This window comes from Rhinolophus hipposideros, assembly GCF_964194185.1.
Source record: "Rhinolophus hipposideros genome assembly, chromosome: 6".
Lineage (NCBI taxonomy): Eukaryota > Metazoa > Chordata > Mammalia > Chiroptera > Rhinolophidae > Rhinolophus > Rhinolophus hipposideros.
Genome location: NC_138052.1, coordinates 46,584,558 through 46,609,762, shown reverse-complemented (window position 1 = coordinate 46,609,762; position 25,205 = coordinate 46,584,558). Strand labels below are relative to the sequence as shown.

Sequence of the window (25,205 nt, the reverse complement as noted above, 5' to 3'; positions counted from 1 at the left end):
TCATTGCTCTATAAAGGTCTTTTTATCGGTGGTTTATTTAAATCAGTATCCAAACAAGGTTCACACATTCCCTTTGATTGCTTTGTCTCATGTTTCTCTTTCCTTGTAAGTAAACATTTGATTGAAGAATGTCATAAAATTAAACCAATCATAAATGTACAGCTTGATAAATTTTCACATACTGATCACTTCTGTTTAATAGCACTGAGATCAAGAAACAGAACATTATTTCCCCAAAGTTCTCTTTATGTGCTCTTCCATTCATGTCCCCTCATCCCAAGAGGTAATAACCACTATCTTGACTTCTCATGTTAGTTTTGTTTTTATAGAAGTGGAATCCTATAGTATATACTCTTATGTCTAGTTTAGTTTGTTCAATATGTTCTAAAGATTTATCCGTAACGTTGCATGATTCAATAGTTCTTTGTTTTGTGCTATTTTGTGGTGTGATATTCTATAAATATGTGCAAGTTATTTATTCATTGTGCTCTTAATGCATATTTACATTGTTTGCAGTTTTTTGCTATCACATGTTTTGCTGCTGTGAACTTCCTTATGCTTATGTTTTAGTGAATTCTAAGTCTTAAAATCTATAATAGTTCTCCTTCCCTCCCTTTCATCTTGCCATTTACTTATTGAAGGAATTGGGTCATTTCTTTCTTACAGAAAAATTCTGAAGTTTTTCACAGCACAGTTGTAGTACTGGTTGTTTTGCTTATTAATATACAATCTGGAGTCAAAATTGTTCTGTCACCTTAAAAAATAAGTAGATGCTTCAAATAATTTTGAGTAATTTTTCCCTTTCTAAAATCTGATAGAATATGACTTTTTAACATTAGCATGGGTTACTTTTATAATAAGTAATCAACATTTTAGAAAAATTCATTTTAAATTAGTAATGTATTAGTAATACAGTACTAGTATTTTTGATTCCTTTTTATTTTACAACTGTTTTTTATGTGTTTTAAGTGAAAGTAAATACTAATAATCTCTTTTATATATTTCCTTTAATAGGTTTGATATTCCTGTGCTATCAAAATTTTCCACATGCCTAGCAGATCAACACTTACATTTTAGTCCATTAATGGGAAAAATAGCTGATATTGTAAATAGGAAGTTGGAAACCATACAGGACTTAAGGTAAATTTATTTAGGGGCCTTGTGTTGTGGTGGAAAGATGCTGGGTGTTGGATACTCATGCACTTGGATTTGTCACTTCCTAGCTATGTTATTTTTAACTTGGAAAGTTCACTAACCTCATTTATAAAATAGGGATAGTAGTCTATCTACTTTGCATTGTTGCTCTGGGAATTCGACATAAAGTATTTAAAGTATAACTATATTGTTGAGATCTGAGAAAGGTTTGAGGTTTTACCTTACTTGCGAGCTGACAAGTTTGCCTGCCACCCTCATGACCTCACCTAACCTTAATTACCTCCCTACAGGCCCTGTCTCCAGATATAGTTATACTGTAGATGAGGCTTTAACATGAATCTTGAGGGTTCATAATTCAGTCCATAACATATACCAGTGTTCATAGACGCATTGGTCACAATAGCCAAAAAATTTGGAAACAACCTGTGTCTATTGACAGATGAATTGACCATCAAAATGTGGTATATACCTACAATGGAATATTATTCAGCCTTAAAAAGGAATGAAATTCTGATACATGCTACAACATGGATGAGCCTTAAAGACATTGTGCTAAGTGACACAAGCCAGACACAAAGGGAAATTTATTAGGAGTTACCTAGAGTAATCAAAGTTATCAAAACAGAAAGTAGAATGGCCATTGCCAGGGTTTGGGAGGAGGGAAGAACAGGGAGTTACTGTTTAATGGGTAAGGTGTTTTAGTTTGAGGAGATGAAAATGTTCTGCAGGTGGATGGTGGTGATAGTTTCACGACAGCATAAATATACTTAGTTCCATTGAACTGTACACTTAACCATGTTGAAAGTGGTAAATTTTACATTATGTGTATTTTTATACACACACGAAATTAGCTTATAAAAGCAGACAATAATAATTATTGTAATTTTTTTTAACTTTTAAAAATTCTTGTAGATACCTTTGAGAATCTAATGAAATCTTTGGGCATTTCCATACTCCAAACTGCAATTACATATATACATGTAGTTTTTAAAAATCATTTCAGAGGTCTTAATAGTTAAACTAAATAGCAGTGTTAGATTACTAATTAATGTTAACATTAACATTAAACATATTGATTGGAGAAGCCAAAGTATTTGTAAACTGGGTCTTTAAAAATGTATTTATTTTATTGAAAAGATTAAAGAAATTAGCAAACAAAACAATGCATAGTCCCACTATTCTAATGGTTGAGATAATCTAAGATTTATATTTTTATGTTTTTTTTTTGTAGATTGCTTTCTAATGATCATTCCCAAGTATTTATCTTTTCCTTTTGCATTCTGTATTCATTATGGGTGCGTTCTTGTATTTTATATTATGCAAAAACTGTCCTTTGAAAGCAGGGACCTCACCTTTATAATTTTGGTGTCTTCCACAGTTCCAAGAAGAATGATTTATATTCCTTAAAAAGTGTTTACTAAAAAAAAAAAAAAAAAAAAAAAAAAAGAGTGTTTACTGCGTGACGAACTATTAAATGCTACTTCATATTTAGTATTGTCTGTCATATATTAATATCATTTTAGCATGAAACATTAAAAAATATGAAATTATTAGTGAGAAATATTTTGCCAACATATTTGTTAAAAAATTACAGATATACAGAGAAAGGAGTAATAAAGCAAAGTCTACTTCCAAAAACATAAAATGAGACTTTTAATGTTGCATTCATGGGCTGTTATGTTAATCCAGTGATGTCTGAGTAAATTTCGCTATAATATTTTCCTTCAAAGTAGTTGTAATCTATAAAATGAGATATTATACACACTGAATAAAAAATGTTATTTGTGGTTTTTTTTGTCTAAAGGGATTCAGTTACTGGGAGATCTGTCCTACTAGGATCAAATCCTACTAGTACTTGAAAGAAAAATTTTGTGGTATAAAACCCATAATATTTTTACCAGTTCCTTTTCATATCTATTCTTTTAGTTTTAGAATTGTTCATTATTCTTAAATAACGTAAATATCTTTACATCTTTTTTCCTTTTTCAGGTCTTTGTCTGTTTTGATGGTCAGCACATCTTACTTAACATCACAACGTTTTCAAGAACAATTAGTGAAAAAAGCAGAACTTCTTTTTGACACCATAGATTCTTCCCAGATCAACATTGCAAGAAGAATAGTACAATTTCTTCGAAATATTAAATATTGTTATTACCCGCTATTAGAAAGGTGTAATAAAATATTCTTAAGCCATGCGAACCACCTTGATTTGGAGTCCATCAGTAAAATACTTAGTCTGTACCACTTTCTACAGTTTCATAGTTTTGAATTTGTTTTAATGGCTAAAAAGAGGCTAACTGAAATGATTCCTCTAATTGATCACCCTCCTAGCTTTGTAAAATTGTTTGTAGCATTGGGACCCACTGCAGGACCTGAAGAAAAGAAACAGTAAGTTCAGCTAAAAATATTTTACTTGTTGAGAATATATGGATCCTTTAAGCTTAGATCTTGCAGTTCTGGAAGGCACAAAAATCAACCCATTCAACCATGGAATGGAAAGTAATCTTATATGCTCTGCTCCTTGATTCTTTCTCTAATTATTCTAATTTACTCCTCACACTCTGCAATGTAGTTTACACAGTCTACTGTATTCTAAAAGGGGGCCAGTAACCCTTTGGTGCTGGCCAGCACAGCAATGGATGAAGGAGAACACCATTTAAGTGTTTTTATTCTACTTTTTTAGGCCATGTGACTGACTTTAACACAGGCATAAGACTCCATCACCCCCAGGATAGGGTGTGGACTATTTAGAATTATAGTAGTAGTTCACAGTGGACCATTTTTGCTTTGTTGTCTTCACATTCATCATCAAAAGCATTTATTATGCACATGGGCATATGTTCTCATGTCAGGTTTGAGTGAATTTGATCTGTCTCCTATCTTTTAAGAATTTTTAGGGGTGGCCTGTTAGCTGGTTAGAGCGTGGTGCTGATAACACCAAGGTTGCTGGTTCGAATACCGCCACTGTGGGCCACTGTGAGCTGTGCCCTCCTTAAAAAAAGAATTTTCAGTATTGCCAGATATTGATGTAGATAGAAATATTTGGGATATAAATGCTAAATACATGATTATTGATAGCAAAACGATAAGTACTATTAGTGGATCGGTTATGCAGGGGTTCAGGAGTTGCATAATAGAGGTATTTGCATCATTATTCTTAGCCAAAACTTCATGGAGAGTTTTAAGAGTCCTTTGAATTATACATGAAGAAATTTAAGGGTACATTTTAAGAGACTGTATCAAGATGGGAACAAGATGATGATTTAAAAAAACTTCTATTGGAATCTTTCTCTTTTTCTTGTCATCAAGCACTGTTTAAATCTCATATGCTAAAGGAGTATAAAAGTTGAACTTAACTGGGCCCCACCTTTTAAGGATTTTATATTTCAGCTGGGAAGATAGAAATAATAATTGAAATAATGTAAATGCTATGATACTGCAATATAGTTTATGAATAAATACTCAAATTAGTGATATTGATAGTAAGTGCCATGGGCAGAGAGAATAGAGAAAAATGTGGACTAAAGTACCATATTTTTCCTTGTATAATGTACACTTTTCTTGCTCAAATTTGTGAGAGAAGAATATGGATGCGCATTATACATGGGTAGTATTCCATATCTATATAAATGTTTTTTTGTATTTATGTTTATAAGTTAAAAGTGTAACTAGAAATCAATAATGATATCCGTATGCAAAATACGGATCCTGGAAAACAATAATCAGTTTTGTTGCACTTAGGACAAACTTCCAACTATGGAGACTTCTTGGCCTTCTATGATGCATAAATACCCTCAATTTGTTACCAGTACATAAAATTTCTTGGTACCTTGTATCTGTTCTTGTGTTTTGTAATTATTTGTTACATAAAATCTCTTGTACCATGTACAATGTTAAAAAATAAATGCTAAAATTCCCTTATAATACAAAAAACAAGTACCTAAATATAAACAAATAAAAATTTGAATTGAAAAAAGATTTTTTTCCCCTGAAAGTTTGGGCCAAAAATGTGGGTGCACATTATTCATAGGAGTGCATTATACATGGCAAAACACGGTAGTTGGGAAAAGCTATGAGAAGCTGGGTTTGAAATGTTTGATAAGGTTAATGAAAAGGATGATGTGGAGTAGTGTGAATAGAAAATTAGCTTATCCTGTTACTCTCAGATTTCATGTTTTGGGCTTGTCTTCTAAATTATTCTAAAAGACACTTATATTTTGATACTTTTATTACTGCATGATGGATGGTTTCAAAATGGACTGTCTTTGTAAATTTTCAGTTTATAGTGTTACAGCAAGTATTTAGTATATAAGATTTTTGTTTAATGTGCACATATATTGATTTCCTGATCAAATATTAATTTAAAAAATTGGGATATTGTTAAAATGTCAGTTGTTAATTCTTTAGCTCTCTAGTACTGAATAACTTCACCGAACCATTGTATTTTATAACCATTGTAATCTTATTTTGAAAAATGAATTAAAAAACCTTTTATGTATTTTTAAGAGACAGTTTAGATTTTACTGAGACCTTCATTGCTTTGAAAAACTTTTTTTATTTGATAATATTTTATATTCCCCAATTATGTGGAGAGAAAATTGAAATTATATATTTGAATTAAGTTTTTGTTCGTATTATTTCTTTCCTATTTGTCACCTAACAACTGTTATTTTTAAAAATGTTTTTATAAGCTAGTTGTCAGTTTTTCAACATAAAAATGTTTTCCTTTGCTTCTAGACTTGAATCATCTATATTACTGATGTCAGAAGAGTTGACCAGCCAGCAAGCTTTGGCAGTGATAGGAGCAATGGAAGAGATGGAAAGCAGAAATTCACGTTTGATTAAAAAGTAGTCCTTCCTGAAATTTATGGTGTTAAGTTTAGTTGTCATTCATAAGTAGCTATGTTTTTGAGGGAAAATTACGATTTTTGTCTATAATATAGCTGTTGTTTTTGAAGAAATAAGGAATTAACACTTAAGGTATTGTTTATTTCCTAAATAGTTTGTTTTTTAAAAATAGATTCTAAAATTGTTTATAGTTTTTTATTTCATTTGCTTCTGTTGTTATTCTCAAGCAGAGCATCATAATCTAGGAAAGTGGCGATAAAGAGCAGGACCCTACTTTTTAAAAGGACATTTATTGCAAAACAGTTGACATCTTTGTGAACTTGAATCGTTTCACACCACAGTTGTTACCTTGAACTCAAACTACCATGCCGTATATTGACTTTTTTGTTAATTTGAGATTTAACAAGGAAAAAAGTACATGGTACAGATTATACATATGTACATGATTTTTTATTATCTGTTATCCCTTTTAAAAAATATTTCCTCTGCCCTTTTTCCTCCAACTTACTGCCTGTTAGCATTGTCCATTGCCTTTAAGCACCTCTGTTAAAGGGCCAGTGGATTTAAGGAAGAAAGTTAAATCAGTTTTGCTAATTGTTAGTAACTCTTGGTAAAGATTTTCTTGGAGTGAGGGTGTGGGATTTGATGGCTGTTCTGGGAGGCTTTTTTATTTAGGAAGTAAAACTATGCTTTTCTGTCTTTTTACTATTGATAATTAAATATTTCATTTACACTTCATTGATAGCTCTTACTTATTCTATTTTAATTGTTACATTTCTACCGCCATCTTGAGGCAGTTCTTAAGAACAGAAAACCTTATCTCATTGCTGTTTCTCTCGCACAGAGCTTGTCTGGTGTGAAAGAGCTTCTCAGTAAATGTTTAATAAATAAATGAATGAACTGATTATAATACATGTTTTATCTTTATTCTTTTTAGAATTGCTTCAATTCTGCATAAGCATTTGGATGACTATAAACCAAGTGAGTTATTGAAGATAACTCAAGCATTGATTTTTCTGCATTACCGAAGTAAAGAGCTTTTTGTGAAACTCAGAGAAGTATTGCTTAGGTAAGATTAAAGGTGAAAAATAATTGCAAAAACCACAATTACTTTTGCACCCAGCTAATAGAAGTGGTTATTTAATTTTTCATTTTATAATCCTTTTAATTTATAACCTAGTTTTATATACTTATGTATAGAGTTGTTGGAACTGTTGGAGGAAGAATTGGACAGCTTATTATTAAAAACGTTAAGACACTTATCTTTCCCCATACCCATTCTGCCAATTAAGCTTGGTATATTCTGAAATGGAAATGAGGCCAGTTGGGTATGATTTCCATAGGGCATGAATAACAGTAAAAGCCAAGTCATTCTTTCCTGCAGAAATAGAATAACTTCGAAAAGAGTGGAGCTGATGAAGGCCAAACTCCATTTGGGAACACCATATTTAGGGGCCTTCAGTTTGCTTATTTGTGCATTTTAAGGCATATTACACTTTTTAATTTGTAATTTTTAAAATAAAATATGTGAGGGTAATGATAATGAAAAGGTATTTTTATGCGGAATTCTCCCTTTATAATTAACACTTCTCTGCTTTTCTATGGAGATAGCATTCATATTTCAACTAAGAAGTTAATTCAGTTTTCTATTGACTTTCTTTACACTACAATGGAATTTTCCATTAAAAATTTTTATTTTAAAGATTAGAATAATGACTTGAATGAAATTAGAACCAGATTAATCGTTTTCCCTTCCATTTTCCCATACTAGTTTGATTTCTTACTGTGATTTCTGAAAGACCAGGCATGAGACTCTATGCTATATTCAAAAGATTGGCATATAATTGAAAATGATCATTATTTTGACAAAGTGATACGCCATTACGGTTAAGAAGGATTTGAGCGGAGGAATATGAGGTGGCACTTTATCAGATGAGAATTTAGCATAGTAAGTATGTTATAAGAAAGTTCACACTTTTCTTGAAATAACTTTCTTACATATGCAGCATTATTGTTTCTTCACCTTTTCCGTATTTAGCATGGACTTTCGCATAGCCACTGAATGAAGAATTGTATGCTTTAAATTATCATAATCTGGCCCAGAGACATGATTTATTTGGCCCGCACAGTGTTTTTTAAAAAAATTAAATGATACAATACTATTTGCATATAGGTGTGTTAACAGAAAAATAAGACAGGAGTAGGAGCATCAAAGGGGATTTCACTTTACCTATGTTTTATTTCCTTTATAAAAAGACTTGAAGCAAATATGACAGTGTTGAAGTTTAGTAGTTGTCAGTAGCGAGAGCCCCTATATATCTCTAGTTTAAAATTTTATCAAAAATTAGTTGGGAGATGTTACATAAAATCAGAGGGCTTATGCTTCAGAATTATCTTCTCCCACTCAGTACAGATTGTGTGAAAGAACACAATGTAATCTACTTAAACCAATTCACGTAAGTATTTACATAAATAGCTCCAGAAACCATTTGGGGAACCCAGGGAGTTCATGTACTGGAATAATGTGGTTTTCTTTATTTGAACGTACTGAAATACAATCTACATAAAATAAACTATCCACTCCTCATTACCCTGCTCTCTCACCCCCAACCCAGGTTAACTACTATCCTTACTTTTAACTGCATGGGTTAGTTTTGCCTGTTTTTCTGGCTTCTTTTGCTCAGTATCATGTTTAGGAGATTTACCTATGTTTTTGTTGTATTCTCATAAGAATGTAACAAACATTTTTTTTTACTCATTCTAATTTGGGGCTGTTATAAATAGTGCTGTTATGAATATCCTCGTCTATTTTAGTGGAATATATTTTAGTAGACATATGTATGCATTTCTGTGGATATTTACCAAGAAGTACAATTGTTGGTTCATAGGTTATACATATGTTTATCTCCAGCAGATCCCGCTAAACAGTTTTCTGAAGTGGCTGGACCAGTTTATATTCCCACTAGCAGAATGTGAGCATTCCTGTTGCTCCACATCCTCACCAACACTTGGTGTTCTTTTATTGTCTAATTTTAGCCATGCGGGTAGATATATGATAGTACTGTAAATTAATACATACGTATGTAAATTTTGGAATTTGAGGAAGAATCACAAGGAATAACATCAGTTGGAGGTTGGATAGATTCTGTCTGTTGGGGTTATTTATTTTTTTTATTGTGGAATATTGGCGAACAGTATGTTTCTCCAGGACCCATCAGCTCCAAGTCAAGTTGTTGTCCTTCAATCTAGTTGTGGAGGGTGCAGCTCAGCTCCAAGTCCAGTTGCCATTTTTAATCCTTAGTTGCAGGGGCGCAGCCCACCACCCCATGTAGGAATTGAACCGACAACCCTGTTAAGAGCTTGCGCTTTAACCAACTGAGCCATCTGGTGCCCCTGGGGTTTGTTTTTAGACAACTATGAGAAGATTAGCAAATATTGAGAGTTCTGTCCTTGAGTCAATTTGGGAAACTGATACAGCTTTTGGGGTCTTTCTTTTCTTTATACAAACAATGTGTTAATTTTTCGTGGTTATTAGAATAAGATATTCATTTAGTACTTATTGAGAACTTAATTTGTGTCAGGTACTGGGCCAAATATTATATAAAAATTATTTTGAGATCTTTTTGTGGTTCATAAATGTGATGGTTTGTGGTATTCATGCTATTTATTTCTCCCACTTAACTTTATCAGCATTTCCCCACATGATTTAGAACTATTTGTAAATGTTTTTAATGACTAGATATTAGCCAACATGTGACTACCATAATTCACTTAACTATTCCCCATCATTGGGTATTTAGATTGTTTTCAAATTTTAGCCCCATTAAAAATATGATGAATAACATAACATACATTTTCCCTGCATTTTAGATTGTTTTCTTAGGCTACTTTCGTCAACAGGGATTGATCATGTCAAATTACATAATTAGTTTTAAATTTTTTGAGCTGTACTGCTAAATTACTTTTCAGAAAGGTTATACTAACTTTTAAAGTTTACTGTAGTGAATGAGAGTGCCTGTATCAATGCACCCTTGCTAGTGTTGAATATAATGATTATTTAAATGTATTAATTTAATATTTTAAAAAGTTACTCAATTTTGTTTTAATTTAGATTTGACTATCTCTTTCACTACTTCAAAACCTAAAGATTCTTTAAAAGGTCCTGGTGTTTTATTTGTATTTTAAAAACTGCTGTCCTGGTGATAGGACTCTTAACTGTGGGGGATTGGGAAAGGAGGAGTAGAGAATGGATTTAATTATATGTCCTGTGTTTTCTGGGCTTTTTTTAAGGTTGGACTTATTATATAGCAGAAATAAGACAGGAACTAATATAATTAATTTAGTTATCACTGTATGCCAGGGCCTATACTAGGTCATACCAACTTCTGACAGGTCGTATCAAAAATTCAGCCCAAATTCTGTCTCTAGCAACAGTACTGGAAAGAAACATTGTTCTGACACTGACCTTTTGTTTTCCAGAGACTGTGGTTTTATTTTTGCATAATAAAATTTAGGGTGTGCTTTAGATTATCTTAAGGCTTCCCTTTGTAACTCTTGTGGACCTGTCATCTTTGAATTAGTTAACCCTTCTTAAAATAAGTTAACTTTATTTTAAGACTACCACACCTGTTAATTATAATAATAATAATAATGATAATAATAATAACATATTCGTATTTTAATAATTATGTACATTGTATTTTGTTGCCAATGTATTAATTTTGTTCTTTTTACTTCCCCCCCCTTTACAGTCATTTGAAAATTAGTGTCAAATCTAGTGAGATATCCCTCCTGGTCTATGCTATTTCCATGCTTCCATCTCCTCAGCTAGATGAAGTGGTGATATCTCGAATTGAAGCAGTTTTACCACAGTGTGACCTAAATGACCTGAATAGTTTGGCCACATCTGTTTTAAGATGGATTCAGGATGATTACATGTATCTGGAGAGTACTACTGGAAAGCAGCTGAAACTACTTCAAAAATTAGATCACTATGGTCATCAGAGACTACAAAAATGCAACAATTTGAATCTGTTATGGGAAGAACTTAAATCTTTAAAAGGAGACTGGTTTGTCGAGTCACTTCTTGAAGAAACAATTGCTACTTTGCAGTGTTTGATGGATGGAATTGATTACGTAAATGTTGCGGGAATTTCATCTTTTATTGCTAGAACAAGCTACCTCAATACTTTGATACTTGATAGGATAGCCTCAGTGGTCCTTCAGCAGATTGAAAAGGTGAAATGGAAATGTCACACAGTTTTATATAGTCAACTTCTAAAAGCATAAATGTGTATCATATGTACTTTGAGAACTTGACTGGAATTTGAAGTTTAAAAATTAAACTAGTTTCTGGTTCAGCAGTTTGTTTTTCCTCCTCTTAAAGTTTCTTTCTTCAGCATTGCAGATTTGAGCAGATTAGCAGTCATCCTTTCATTCTTGCAGTATTGTTAAGATCAATAGTCAAAATTCATTGACTAGAAGGAAATACTTAAAACAATACTGGTTATATTAAGATAGAGTGTGAATGATTTTTTTCCCTTTTTCTTTCCTGTAATCCTACTTTTACTATTTAAGAACAACTACATTCATAAAACTAATATAAAATCATATTGACTGTCAACTGTAATTAAAAGTATATATAGTCATGGGATGTGGAGTACAGCATAGGGAATATAGTTAGTGGTATTGTAACAGCTACGTACGAGGTCAGATGGGTAGTAGATTTGTTGGGGTTATCACCTTGTGAGGTGTGTAAATGTCTAATCACTGTGTTTTGTATACCTGAAACTAATAATTAAGAAAAGAATATATGCACCCCCCAAACAAAATAAAAACCATATTCAAAAGTGTGAAAATCGAAAAAGTTATAAGATATCCACTGACTTCAGTACAGTTGACCCTTGAACAATGTGGGGGTTATTATTAAATCCACATATAACTTTGACTCCCCAAAAACTTACCTACTAATAGCCTACTGTTGAACCGAAGCCTTACTGATAACAGTTGACTAACATATTTTGTATGTTTTGAGGTCTGACAATTAAGTTCGCGAACTTTTGCAAGGATGTTGCTAACCTTTTTTGATATCAGAGGGATTACTTATTATGAATTTGTACCAACTGGACAAACAGTTAACCAGGTTTACTATTTAGAAGTGCTGAAAAGGCTTCGTGAAAAAGTTAGACGACCTGAACTTTTTGCCAACAATTCATGGCTCTTGCATCATGACAATGTACCAGCTCACACAGAACTGTCTGTGAGGGAGTTTTCAGTCAGTCAACAAATAACTGTATTGGAACACCTGCTCTACTTACCTGATCTCGCCCCCCGATGACTTCTTTCTGCACCTGAAGATAAAGGAAATATTGAAAGGAAGGCATTTTGATGACCTTCAGGACATCAAGGGTAATATGACGGTAGCTCTGATGCCCATTCCAGGAAAAGAGTCCCAAAATTGCTTTGAAGGGTGGATTAGGTGCTGGCGTCAGTGCATAGCTTCCCAAGGGGAGTACTTCGAAGGTGACCATAGTGATATTCAACAGTGAGGTATGTAGCACTTTTTCTAGGATGAGTTTGCGAACTTAATTGTCTGACCTCATATCTGTTTTATATACTGTATTCTTACAATCAAGTAACCTAGAGAAAAGAAAATGTTATTGAGAGGATCCTAAGGAAGAGAAAATACATTTATAGTAATTACTGAAAAAAATTGCATGTAAGCAGACCTATGGAGTTCAAACCTGTTTTGCTGAAGGGCCTACTGTATTCTTAAATTGTCAGTGTATCTTCTTACAAATTTGTTTCTGGAATTTACTTATAAAGTGCTGCTTTTGGGATTAAATGAGAAGAAACTCACAAAATGTATATATACAAGGGTAAGGCTTTTACTTAGTGTTTCTCACTAATGAAAATGAAAGTCTGTCTTATTTGTTTAGCATATTGGTTGGCAGTCATTAAATACTAGACGAGTGTGTAAATAATGAAATTAAAAAATGAATGACTAAAAGGAAAACAAATTCTGATTATAAACTTCTTTAATTACCTTATATGATGTATCTACAAAATGCACTGATGACATGGAAATTAATGATACCATTTCCTATTCACTTTAATGACTGATGTATTTCTGGAACAGGATTTTATACCTAACAAAATTAATTTGTGGATAATCTGATGTACTTTTTGTTAACACTTAGGCTTGCTAGAAATTAGTGGTAGAACTAAATAGATCATAGCAGGGTAGAAAAATTAGTAAATAGTGACACATTTGTCATTTAACTGTAGGCATGTTCATTTAACTTTATAGGCATGTTAGAAAAAGACTCTAAAATAATAATTAGGTTAAAATTTTGTTTTACTGAAGTTTAAACTATAACATTTTTGTTCTCTTATATGTAGATCCATCCTTTTGCAGTCCTTGCTATTATTCTTCCATTCAGCATCTTGAATTATGATCCACCTCAAAGGGATGAATTTTTCGGAACCTGTATTCAACACCTTAATCCTTACTTAAGTAGGTATATTGTTTGGTACTACATTGAATGAATGGGTGAGAGTATACTGTTGGAGATATTCATCATTTAAAGGGTAACGATCATAGCTGTGAGTTCTATACCGAAAAAAATGTTTCTATCCATTTTTGAAACTTTATTATTATGAAAAATGTCAAACTTATGGATAAAATGAAAAGAACCAACAAGGGACACCTGTATACTCAGTGGGTAGATTCAAATAATTGTTAACATTTTATTCTATTTGCTTTACTGTTTGTGCCTCTTGCTCTATTTTTTCTGATCCATTTCAAAGTAAGTTGTAGACATTGTGACCCTTCACCTCTTACTCAGGAATACACCTTCTTAAGAGCAATGACCTCCTATATCACCACAATTCTGTTGTCACACCTAAGAAAATTAATAGTCTTCTAATATAAACACACAATTCATGTGTAAATGTCCTTCATTATTTCCAAAATACCGTGTAGAGTGGTTATTTTGGACCTAGAATTCAATCAAGTTTGACTCATTGTGTTTCATAGTTATCTTTTGTGGTCTCTTATAGTCTAGAATGTTCTTGGTTTTTTGTTTTGTTTTTTGCTTGATTTCGATTTGGGGGAAACGTTTTTGTTCTTCTACAACTTTTTGTTACCGTAGCTTGCAAATACACAGAAAAATTGAAAGAACAATATAACAAACATCTATATACTATATACTCACACTCAAGCTTTTGAGTAATGATTAACATTTTGCCACATTTACTGTGTGTGTATGATGAAACACTTGAAGTGTTAGCCCTAAATAGGTTATAAGGAAGTAAAGCATCACACTTAAGAAAATGAACAAGTACCATATACTACCATAATCAAAATTTTCCAAATCTCACCAGATTGTCTTTTATAACTTTTAAAAGCAACCAACGTTGAATTGTTATGTCACTTTCTCCCTGTCTTTTTTTGTGTTGGCATTTATCTTTTTATAAAAGAGATTGGCTATTTGTTATGGATCATGCACATTCTGGATTTGTGTGGTTGCTTTCTGTTAAAACCTTGCTTTTCTATCTCCAGTATTTCTTGTAAACTAGAAGTTAGTTAGTCATAGATGCTTACTTAGATTCAGATTAAACATTTTTAGCAAAAATGCCTTGTGTGTGGTGCTGTGTACCTAATATTTGTATCACATGTAGAGATACGTAATATCTGTTTTTTTCTGTCAATTTTAATAGTTAAGCTGGTATAAGATCACTATAAATACATTAATTATATCAGTATCATGCTCATAGACTTTGCTACACACTTCCATGGGATCTATAGGCCAGATAGTGTCTAACCATGTCTGGTACTGCTGTGTCTGCTCATAGACAAGTAAAATGGGATTGTAAAACGTCCATGTTTATGTGTAAGTGTATGCATATGTGAATTCACATATACCCCGTTTTAGTACTTACTACAAATATATGTAGAAAGATGAGACTTGAAACAGACTTGAAATTGAGACTTGAAATGGAGTGTGCTTTCCTGGTTGTTAGTCATGTTTCAAAAACCAGAAGGAAATGAAAGTACATGTCCTCCCATGTTTTCTAAATAGAGGCTTATATATTACAATTTTTTTGAAAAAAATTAAACGTATGAGAAAAATGTTGAAATGTACAGCTTTAATTTTTTTCTAAGATTTACTGAGAATGTTTGGAAAGTTATTTGAGACCTTTTAAGTACAGTTTTACATAACTCAGAGTAATTTATTTTCAATAAATGTTAGTTTTGACAGATCAGTTTTGCTGGTGAAGATCATCATAACCTTGTTTATGACTTGATCTTGCTTTATTAAAGACACTCAGCAAAAAAATCCAAAAAAATATTTAATGTCAGTTTTGTACTTTGTAAGAATATTGCTGCGATACAGTTTTTTGGATAATCCCTTCGCTGTCATCAGAAATGTGTCTTGGATGAGGCAAGTCAGCTAAATTATCTCACACCCTATGGTGGAATATGTACCATTCTTCTCGGTGACAGGTAAGGGAGGAGGTGCTAGGGGAGATCTGAGCTTCATACATGTCTACACTCAGCCTGGAGATCTGAGATCCCTACAGAGCTGCACAACATAGTGGTCCAGGCTCCAAGCTGGACCTCCAGGTTAAATCTCACTCTCTATTTGTTAACCGTGTGACTTTGGGCAAGTCATTTACCTTCTCTGTAAATCAGTACATTCATTTATAAAGCAGAGATAGTAATTGTTTCTACTGTATACTGAAGTGAGGTTTAAATTTGGAAAGTGCTTACAGTGGTATCTAACACACTCTGAGCGATATTATATTATCATCAATACATAGAGACTGGAATAACTTCTTTTCATATACACTTTAAAAAAAAAATTTTATTGGGGAATATTGGGGAACAGTGTATTTCTCCAGGGCCCATCAGCTCCAAGTCGTTGTCCTTCAATCTAGTTGTGGAGGGTACAGCTCAGCTCCAAGTCCAGTTGCCGTTTTCAATCTTACTGTGTTTCCCCGAAAATAAAAGCTAGCTGGACCATCAGCTCTAATGCATCTTTTGGAACAAATATTAATATAAGACCCAGTCTTATTTTTAATAAAAGACCTGGTTTTGTATAACAATAATATAATATGATACAATATGATATAATATAATACTGAGATTTATATAAGACTGAGTATAGTATAATATAATATGATACAATATAATATAATACTGGGTCTTATATTAATTTTTGCTCCGAAAGACGCATTAGAGCTGATGGTCTGGCTAGGTCTTATTTTGGGGGATACACGGTAGTTGCAGGGGCGCAGCAACACGGTAGTTGCAGGGAAACACGGTAGTTCAATTCATGCGGGAATTGAACCAGCAACCTTGTTGAGAATTCGCCTCTAACCAACTGAGCCATGCGGCCGCCCCTTTATATACTATTAACTTTTAGTTTTTATTAACCTTAGGTTTGAACTCTTTCTCTTTTCAAGGGATTTAAAAAAAACTTTATGGAAGGATAATAGTAAATAAATGTTCACGTATCCTGTATAGTATGGATTTATACAACTTGATTCACCCAACAAAGGAGTACACTGATCAAGAAATAGAATATACCACAGTAGCCTTCTTCTCTGTTCCCCTTTCCTACTCTATCTAGCCCCCCCACAAAGGTAACCACTCAAACTTCATCACTATACTGTTATAGTATTGTAACAATATATATTAGATTAGTTTTGTGAAGGCTGTGTCTGTATCTGTTTTTTAAAAACTGGTTTTAACTGAATGAAGTGTGCGCTTATGTACATGTGAGGTGGCTGTACATTATAATTTTAAAAAATATCTTAATTTTGTTTTAGCTGTACTGGATCCCCTCATGTTAGTGTTTCTTGGTTTCTCTTTCGCCACACTTGAGTATTTTCCAGAAGATCTGCTAAAGACAATTTTTAACATCAAATTCTTAGACAGATTGGATTCCCAACTTGAACGTATGTATCTGGATTTTATTAAATTATCATTTGTACTTTATATCCAAGTTTCAGTTCTATCTATACTGAAGCATTTAAATGTTAATTTTATTGTTTATAAAAGTATTTCCTGCTTATGGTAGAAAATTTGGGAAATATAGGAAACTATAAAATAGAAAATAAAAGATTACTCATAATCTTACTACCAAGAGGAACTACTGCTTTTAAGTGTTCGGAGTGTTGCTTTTGTGTCTCTTTCTTGCTCTTTCGTGTATGTTTATATACCTATGTGTATTTTAAAAGAAAATTTGGATTATTTATATATTCACTTGTGTATGTTGCCTTTTGTCGTTGAACTATGTTGAACAATTTTCTGTGCCATTAAATATTTTTTGATATCATGATTTTTTTAGTATTTAGATAATCTGCCATTATATGGATATAATAAAATTTGTAACCTTGTAGATTGTTTCCAATTCTTCATTATTATAAATAATGGTTGTTATACATGAATCATTGACCTCATTTTTGTTTATTGAGGATAGATTCCTACATGTGGGATATTAGGTCAATGAAAATTTTGTGGTAATATTTTTAAAAATGTAGTTTTAACATTCATAATCAGTGGAAACAATATAGGAGTTGGTCGTAATTATGCCACTGAATGTAATACTTTAAAAATATAAAGCATGTGTGTACAACTGAAATGATTTTATGAGAATAAAAGTATCAACCAATAATGGGGATAAATGTCTGTGAACAAATGGATTACTTTTGCTAGGTCCAAGCTATCAAAATCCATTAATATATTTTTTAATTTCAGTTCTATGTTCCTCTCTAAATATGAGGGTCCAGTTTCGTCTTATGGAATTAAATAGAGCAGTCTGCTTGGAATGTCCTGAGTATCAGATTCCATGGTTCCACGACCGCTTCTGTCAACAACATTATAATAAAGGTTTGAGTTTTCTTTGGGTCAGACAGTGAAGTTTAATTATAAAGTAAATTATTAGGTAGTACAATGATATTATTGTTAAACCTTAACCATGACACCAGAGTTCCCAAGAGTGCCATGATCTATTTAATGGAATTATTTTGTAGGTGAGATTTTTGTTATAAGAATTTCTTAACATTTAGGACGCTAAACCTCATGGTAGAGAGCAAAGAACTTGTGTTATACTGAATTTAGTGTCATTGCATATGTTATTACATTGAAGTTCTTGTTGAAAATAATAACTTTTATTTTCAGTTTATAGAATTGGATGATTTTCATTAAAAAAACTGATTAACTTACTTTAAGTGAACTAATTATTTTTGTTTTCATAAAGATATTGGCAGCATGAATGGAGTAAAACAGCATATTTACAAAATGTTAGCAGAGGTACTAGGAGGAATCAATTGTGTAAAAGCCTCGATTCTTACACCTTATTACCACACAGTAGGTAAGTCTTTAATCATCTCATCAATTGGAATTTTTAAAAAGTTTTTTTTTAATATTTTCACATTATCTTGAAAATTTCCAGAGACAAAAGTAGAAAGAACAGTGCAATGAATCCTTAAGTTCACATGACCCAACTTTTGTAACCATCAGTATTTTGCTGTTCCACAAAAAAAACTTTTTAAGATTTTTAAGGTCAATCTTTCACCAATTCTAAGTACGTAAAACCAAGATTTAGATTCATTGGACATTTCTGGATCTTGATAAGATTATGTCCTTTCCACTTAGTGCCCTAAAGTTAGGGAATGATTTATGTCAATTTCATTGTTTTACGTTCATCTCAAACTAATTGGATTACTGTCATGGACGAGGATTTCCATAGGTATGTGCTCAACTCTAAACTGGTTAATCTTGTTTCTTAGAGGTGTAATGGTAGAGGCATTCCTATATAGTTGTGGGTGACTAAGCTGGTAAGCTAAGTGATATGTTGGATGGCAACATAAGATTTTAAAAAATTGCTAAATTCAACTGGTAGGCTTAAATGAAAAGAAGAAATTTTAAGAGGATTAACATAGATTTTCTAAATCAGGTTTAGAAAACATCTGTGTACATAAAGGGTATTTTAAAGGGTTATCGGTTAGGTATAAATAATGTAAGTGGTTGCCAAAAATAAAATGCTTTTTAAAAGCATATTATTAATTTATTAATAATTATTTGTTTTAATAATTATTAATTAATTGCTATTCATTATTAATATATTATTAAAGTATATTATTAGTAATAACGAAACTTGGTAGTCTCACTGTATTCTGTCCTTTACACACATCTCAGTATTGTATTCTTTTTTTAAGTGTTGCATTTCATGAGAGACAGTGACAAATAAAGCACAGAAACAAAGAATCTAGAAATCATGTCATAGAAAGAACTAGAGAAGACTGGGACTGCACTGGTTTCAAGCCTTGAGCAAGGTCGTAAACCTCTGAACCTTATTAGTTTTTTCATTTGTAAACTGGGGATAATTCCTGCTTAATAGGATTAACCAAATATTGCATGAAAAGCATTTAGTGCTACCCTTGGGTAGTAAGTCCTCAATAAATTTTATTTTAAAAAATAGGATGTTTAGTCTGAAAGCGAGAAGTCTTATGGAGAGCATAACTTAAAATCTTTGAAGGATTGTGATAGGAAAGAATTGGATGTCTCTATCTCAAGGATAAAAAATGGTAAAAATTAAAGGAAGAATATTTTAACTTGAATATATGGAGTATTTTATGACTTGTTGAAAAATTAAAATGGCCTACCTGTGAAGTAATGTTCAAGCAGGGGCTCGATGGTCAGATGATGCTGTGTGCATGTGATTTCTGTACTTGGCAGGAGGCTGAACCACATGGTCATTTATACCCTCATCTTGCACTACAAAACACACGCTCTCAGTTATTTGGTTTTATATTTGCCAGTATTAGGTTTGGTTATGACTGACAAAAGTCCACAAATAACAGGAACTTAACAACGTGTGTTTCCTTCTCCCTTACAGTTAGGATGTCCAGGGCTGCGATGCCAGCTCCACAAATATTAAAGATCCAGGATCCTTCCATTTTACTATAATCCACCATCCTCAACATGTAGTTTACACTTCATGATCCAAAATGATTGCTCCAGGTTCAGCCAACAGCAATTCAAAATATCTTAAACTTTTACCTGTAATAATGTAAGAATGTACTAATTCATACTGTTGATTCCTATACTTGCTTATAGATTTTGAGTGTATCTTGGATAAAAGGAAAAAACCTCTTCCTTATGAAAACCATAATATAACTATGGGAAAACTGCCAGCAAGTCACTGGGAATCAAATACCCCACTTGTTAGATCAAGGCTGCCGCCAGGAGCTGAAAGGTAAGTTATTTCTTCGTTTCAGATTTTGTCATCTAAATGTTAAATTTGGCATAATTTAATGATCTCATTTATCAAGGCTTTATGATATAGTAAAATCTGCTTCTCAACTATCTCATGCGTTCTACCTCTGTGCTTTTGTTCTTCCTGTGCTTTTCTCCTTAATATCCATTCTTCATTGTCTTCATTGTCTAAAGCCTTGCATCTCTCTAACAATAGTGCTGACCTTCTAGTTGACCTCAGCAGAAGCAAATAGTATCTTCTTTGGAGCTTCCATATCTCTCTGTTTTTCTGATGGCACTTAGCCACTTCTTACACTACATTACAGTTACTTACTATATATTATGTGTTCTCTGTCAGAATATAAGCTATGTCTATTTATCTTTGTTTCCCTCACAGTGCCTTCCTTGCATATGCTGGGTGCTTAGTAAATATATATTGACAAAGAAACAAATGGATGAAAGCATGGAGATATATTTACTATAATTTACTGTAATTCTACTAATGAATAGGCTTGTCATTAATTACTAAGTAGAAAAATAATAGCTATACTCATTTATATTAATTTTGTTTTTGTTAGTTTATAAAGATGCAACCTTGTTTCTAAAAGGCTTATAGTTACTCAGTTTCTCATTTTGATTTTAGAATAATGTATTTTTATCTTACATAGAATTGCTTTGGACTTTTTGGATTTAAGAGCTTTCTGTAGAAACATCCCTCACTTAAAAGGAAAATCTGCTATGAAAAAACGACATTTGGAAATTTTGGGCTATCGTGTAATTCAGGTATGAGACTCACATAAATCAGTCTTTCAAAAACCTAGAGACCCTTGCCTGTACATGCGTTACCTTTTAATGTTAAAGTTCTAGAATTCCCTCTTTTTAATATTTAAAAAATTGTATTAAAATATCTCTAAAACAAAACATCCTCGATTTAGGACGTAAGAAGAGAATAAAAAGCATTGTTTCTTGCCTCTAGAAGATCTGTTGATTCGTACATTTATCTCACAAAATGGATAGAATTATAAGAGAAAATGGCTAGTATGAATGTAGGAAAGATACATAGGAAAAAATGTTCATTGTTGATATTATAGGAAAAGGATGAAAGAAATTGTGAGGCAGAAAAAAGTCTTCTGGGCTTTGTCAGGAAGGACTCACTTGGCTTCCAGAAAGGCTTCAGAGGCTATGCTTATGTAAACTAATTCTATAGGGTTCCTGTAGATCTGGTCAGTCATGCTTTTTGTTGTTGCTTAAAAATTCCATTCAAACTACACTGCTTATGTTACAGATCCCTCATTTTGAATGGAATTCTATGGCACTGTCGACAAAGGATGCTCGTATGGATTACCTGAGAGAACGTATATTTGGAGAAGGCAAATCACGATTGTAGTTTTTATTTAAGATTAGTTATCATATGGTATCACATATAAATTTATTTTAATTAAGTGACCTGGCTCAGTTAAATTATAATAGTATAGAATTAACTAATTTCAAGGTCAATTGCATCCCTATTAAAATAAACAGACATTTTACAACACAATATTTTGTCTTCTGTCTGGTTGGGAAATTATTTAAAATTCTTAATGAAAAAGACATGTAGCTTTTAAGAAACTTAAAGTAGTTTACAATTCCTCTTTGAGTACGTACTATGTGCCAGGAATTGTTTTAGATGCTGGGAATAGAGCAGTGAATACAGCATATCTTCCAGGGATGGAGTCAAGCAAAATAAATGAATAAAATATACCTTAGATGATATTAAATGCTATGGAGAAGAATTCAGAGGAGGTGTTAGGAATATTGTTGACAGGTGTAATTTTTATTTTATTTTATTTTATTTTATTTTACTTAAAGATTTTTATTAAAAAATACAGCTAACATACAATATTATATTAGTTTCAGGGGTACACCATTTACACCAAAAGTTATTCAACATTTATATTCCTAAAGAAGTGATCACCATGATAAGTCCAGCAAACATCTGACACCATACCACGTTATTACAATATTATTGATTATATTCTCTATGCTTTACATTACATCCCTATGGTGTATTTGTTTTATACCTGGAAATTTGGACCTCTTATTCCCCTTCACTTTACCCCCTTTTTAAATGTATCAATTACAGTTGACATTCAATATTATTTTATATTAATTTCAGGTGTATAGCAGAGTGGTTAGACATTTATAGAATCTAAGAAATGACTAGTCTAGTACCCACCTGGCACTATACATAGTTATTACCATATCACTGACTATATTCCCTATGCTTTACTTTATTTCCCCACGACCGTTTTGTAACTACCAATTTGTACTTCTGAATCCCCTCTCCTTTTATACCCTGCCCTCCAACCCTCTCCCATCTATCACCCCAACAAATCTAGTTCCCATCTGACACCACACATAGTTATTACAATATTATTGACTGTATTCCTTATGCTAAACCTTACATCCCTGTAACTGCTTTGTAACAACCATTTTGTACTGCTTGATTCCTTTCCCTTCTTTCACCCACACCCCCAATTGCGCTCTCATAAAAATGTTTCCTGTATCTATGAGTTTGTTTCTGTTTTGTTTCTGTATTTTGTTATATAGATTCCACATACAAACAAAACCACACTGCATCTGTCTTTCTCTGTCTGACATCCTCCACTCAGCACAACACCCTCCAGGTCCATCCATGCTGGCACAGATGGCAAGAACCCATTCCCTTCCATGGCTGAGCAATATTTCATTGTATATATGTATCACCTGTTCTTTATTCATTCTTCCATCGACAGACACCCAGGCGGCCTCCACATGTTGGCCACTGTAAACACTGCTACAATGAACATATGGATGCACATGCCCCCTTGAAATAGCATTTTGAGTTTCTTCAGATAAAAACCCTGAAGTGAGATTACTGGGTCCTTAATTGTCTCTTCTTATAGCCTTTGTTTTAAAGTCTAGTTTGTCTGGTATAATTATTGCTACCCTAGCTTTTATGTTTTTTTCAGTATTTTTTAATATAACTTTTATTCATTTTTTTTACTACAAACTAGTGCTTATTTTGAAACAACATTTAGTGATTTATACTCACTTAATATGTAATAGCTAACTCAAAGGACGTGTAATAGCTAACATCCAAAGAAGACAATAAAAAAAATGTTTTTTGAAGATTTATTATGTACATTGTTGGCATTAGTAAAATTGCAGAGTTGATTTTTTGCTAATGGTTATTATAGGAGAAAACTGAAGATAATTTCAACCATAATTAGTAAGAGTATAATTTTATATTTTACGAAAGACAGTGGTCATGTTTAGCAATAGCCTCACTTATGAATTAAAGTATGTTCACTTCAATGTTGTATTTTGATGCTGTTTCTTTTTCCTTCTCTTCTTGCAAATAACCTACCACACACAAACTGCTTCCAGTTGGCAATCCAAACAAAGGAGAAATCATGGCTAATCATCTAGTTGCTAATGTTTGTGAAAGGCAAATTGCAAACTGAGTCTGGTTCAACTGCACTAAAAGGGGTAAAGTTGCTCCCTCTGACCACCTTATGCCATGAAAAAAGTATACGCTGACTTCTAAAATGGGTTTTTAAAATTCAGTACAAAGAGTCAACAACTATGAAAATTTCCAACATTGATTTTTCTAATACCCAGAAATATCCAATTAGCAGTTGTGAGACTAATTTGAAAAATATAATAATGTGAAACAAATGTAAGTTGTTACTATTAAGTAGTAAAAATAACCAAATAATTCCAGATCATGTTTATATTTAGGACTGATTCTTAGAATAAAAGAATATTGAAGAACATCTCCATCATGTATCTTTGTTTCCAATAAACTTTTCAGGTAGATCTATGAAATAATACAGAGTAATGTCAACATACGTTTCATTTAAAGGCTAAAAAAATAGGATGTAAGTAGTGAGATCACTTCTTTTGGATTTTATATTTGTATGAATTAATTGTCCTTAATCATTTCTTTTTCTAAATATCAGTTGATTTAATCTCTCCCAAATGAATGGGTCTCTTTTGGTTGATCAATGCGATAGAGAAACTCTGCAGGTAAGAAGTAGCCAAGATATTCCACTGTATCTGGGGTAGAGTCGTAATGGTAGCGTCCACCTTCTCCATGATGACTAAAACAGTGAGTGTGCTCCAATTGCAAATCAAACCCTGGGTCTCTAGAGACAAAAACTGACAGACAAACCAAAGGAGCCTTCATTCATAAAAATGCAACCATTTATTCACCTCTTCAGAGTTCAGTGGGCAGGAAGAAAATTCTGCAGGCATAATGTAAACCTTCACTTTTCCCTTCTAAATTAAAAAAGTACCTCCCATCCCTACATGCTTATATTCATAATGTTTTTCAAGAGTCTGTCTCATTCATACAAGTCACAAAATTAAATTTTCCAGTTCTTTTGGCTTTCACCTCAATGACCTTTCCAGGTTGGCCCTTACTGGCAAAAAAATTAGCCAGTAATGCACACCCAAAATCATATTTCTCACTGTATTTCTCTAGTAGGCATCTTCCATCTGCAGGGTTAACACGGGCAAAGTAAATTCCACTTACAGGAGGTTTGTGTTCATTTTGTGTTTGAATGACTGGCATAAATTCAGAATTGAACCCAAGAGTCTGAAATGGGCCTGCCTCTGCTCCAAGAATAAAAGCTCCAGGTAGCTTGATTTCTTTTGCAATCTTATTTAGATCATAAACTTTTTTTTTTTTTTTTTACAAGAGGCAATAAGTAAGGCACACCTCCTATTTCTGCAATTCTAGTTTTCCTACAGATGCCTTTTACAGGAAAGGTAAATGGCTCCTACTCAAATCACAGCAATCAACTTTAGAGGCCTGGACATCAGCAAAGTTATCCTTTAGCCCCTTCTGCAGAACTCCAACAAACTCTTCTAGACTTGGCACATGAAAGGAATACTCAGCACATGCCAT

The 25,205-nt window shown here is 32.6% G+C and overlaps 1 protein-coding gene and 1 pseudogene across 6 annotated transcripts in view; one reads left to right on the top strand and one right to left on the bottom strand.

Moving 5' to 3' along the window:
• FASTKD1 (FAST kinase domains 1) overlaps positions 1–23,606 on the top strand; it is a 39,494-nt gene extending 15,888 nt beyond the window's left edge. For 4 of the 5 annotated variants that reach the window (XM_081052411.1, XM_081052412.1, XM_081052414.1 and 1 more), the window contains 12 exons: positions 1,015–1,140; positions 3,145–3,543; positions 5,893–6,003; positions 6,941–7,072; positions 10,755–11,241; positions 13,405–13,519; positions 16,840–16,968; positions 17,771–17,902; positions 18,273–18,386; positions 20,135–20,273; positions 20,941–21,055; positions 21,558–23,606. In XM_081052411.1, the coding sequence (XP_080908537.1) occupies positions 1,015–1,140; positions 3,145–3,543; positions 5,893–6,003; positions 6,941–7,072; positions 10,755–11,241; positions 13,405–13,519; positions 16,840–16,968; positions 17,771–17,902; positions 18,273–18,386; positions 20,135–20,273; positions 20,941–21,055; positions 21,558–21,659 (2,101 nt within the window). In that variant the 3' untranslated portion in view covers positions 21,660–23,606. The remainder of the gene's footprint in view (positions 1–1,014; positions 1,141–3,144; positions 3,544–5,892; positions 6,004–6,940; positions 7,073–10,754; positions 11,242–13,404; positions 13,520–16,839; positions 16,969–17,770; positions 17,903–18,272; positions 18,387–20,134; positions 20,274–20,940; positions 21,056–21,557) is intronic. The other variant, XR_013993568.1, reaches the window with a different exon arrangement.
• A 654-nt stretch (positions 23,607–24,260) lies between these two features.
• On the bottom strand, positions 24,261–25,205 carry LOC308499220 (ester hydrolase C11orf54 homolog; annotated as a pseudogene). The gene is made up of 2 exons: positions 24,699–25,205; positions 24,261–24,547 (listed from the first exon to the last, which is right to left on the bottom strand). The product of its transcript is annotated as an ester hydrolase C11orf54 homolog (transcript).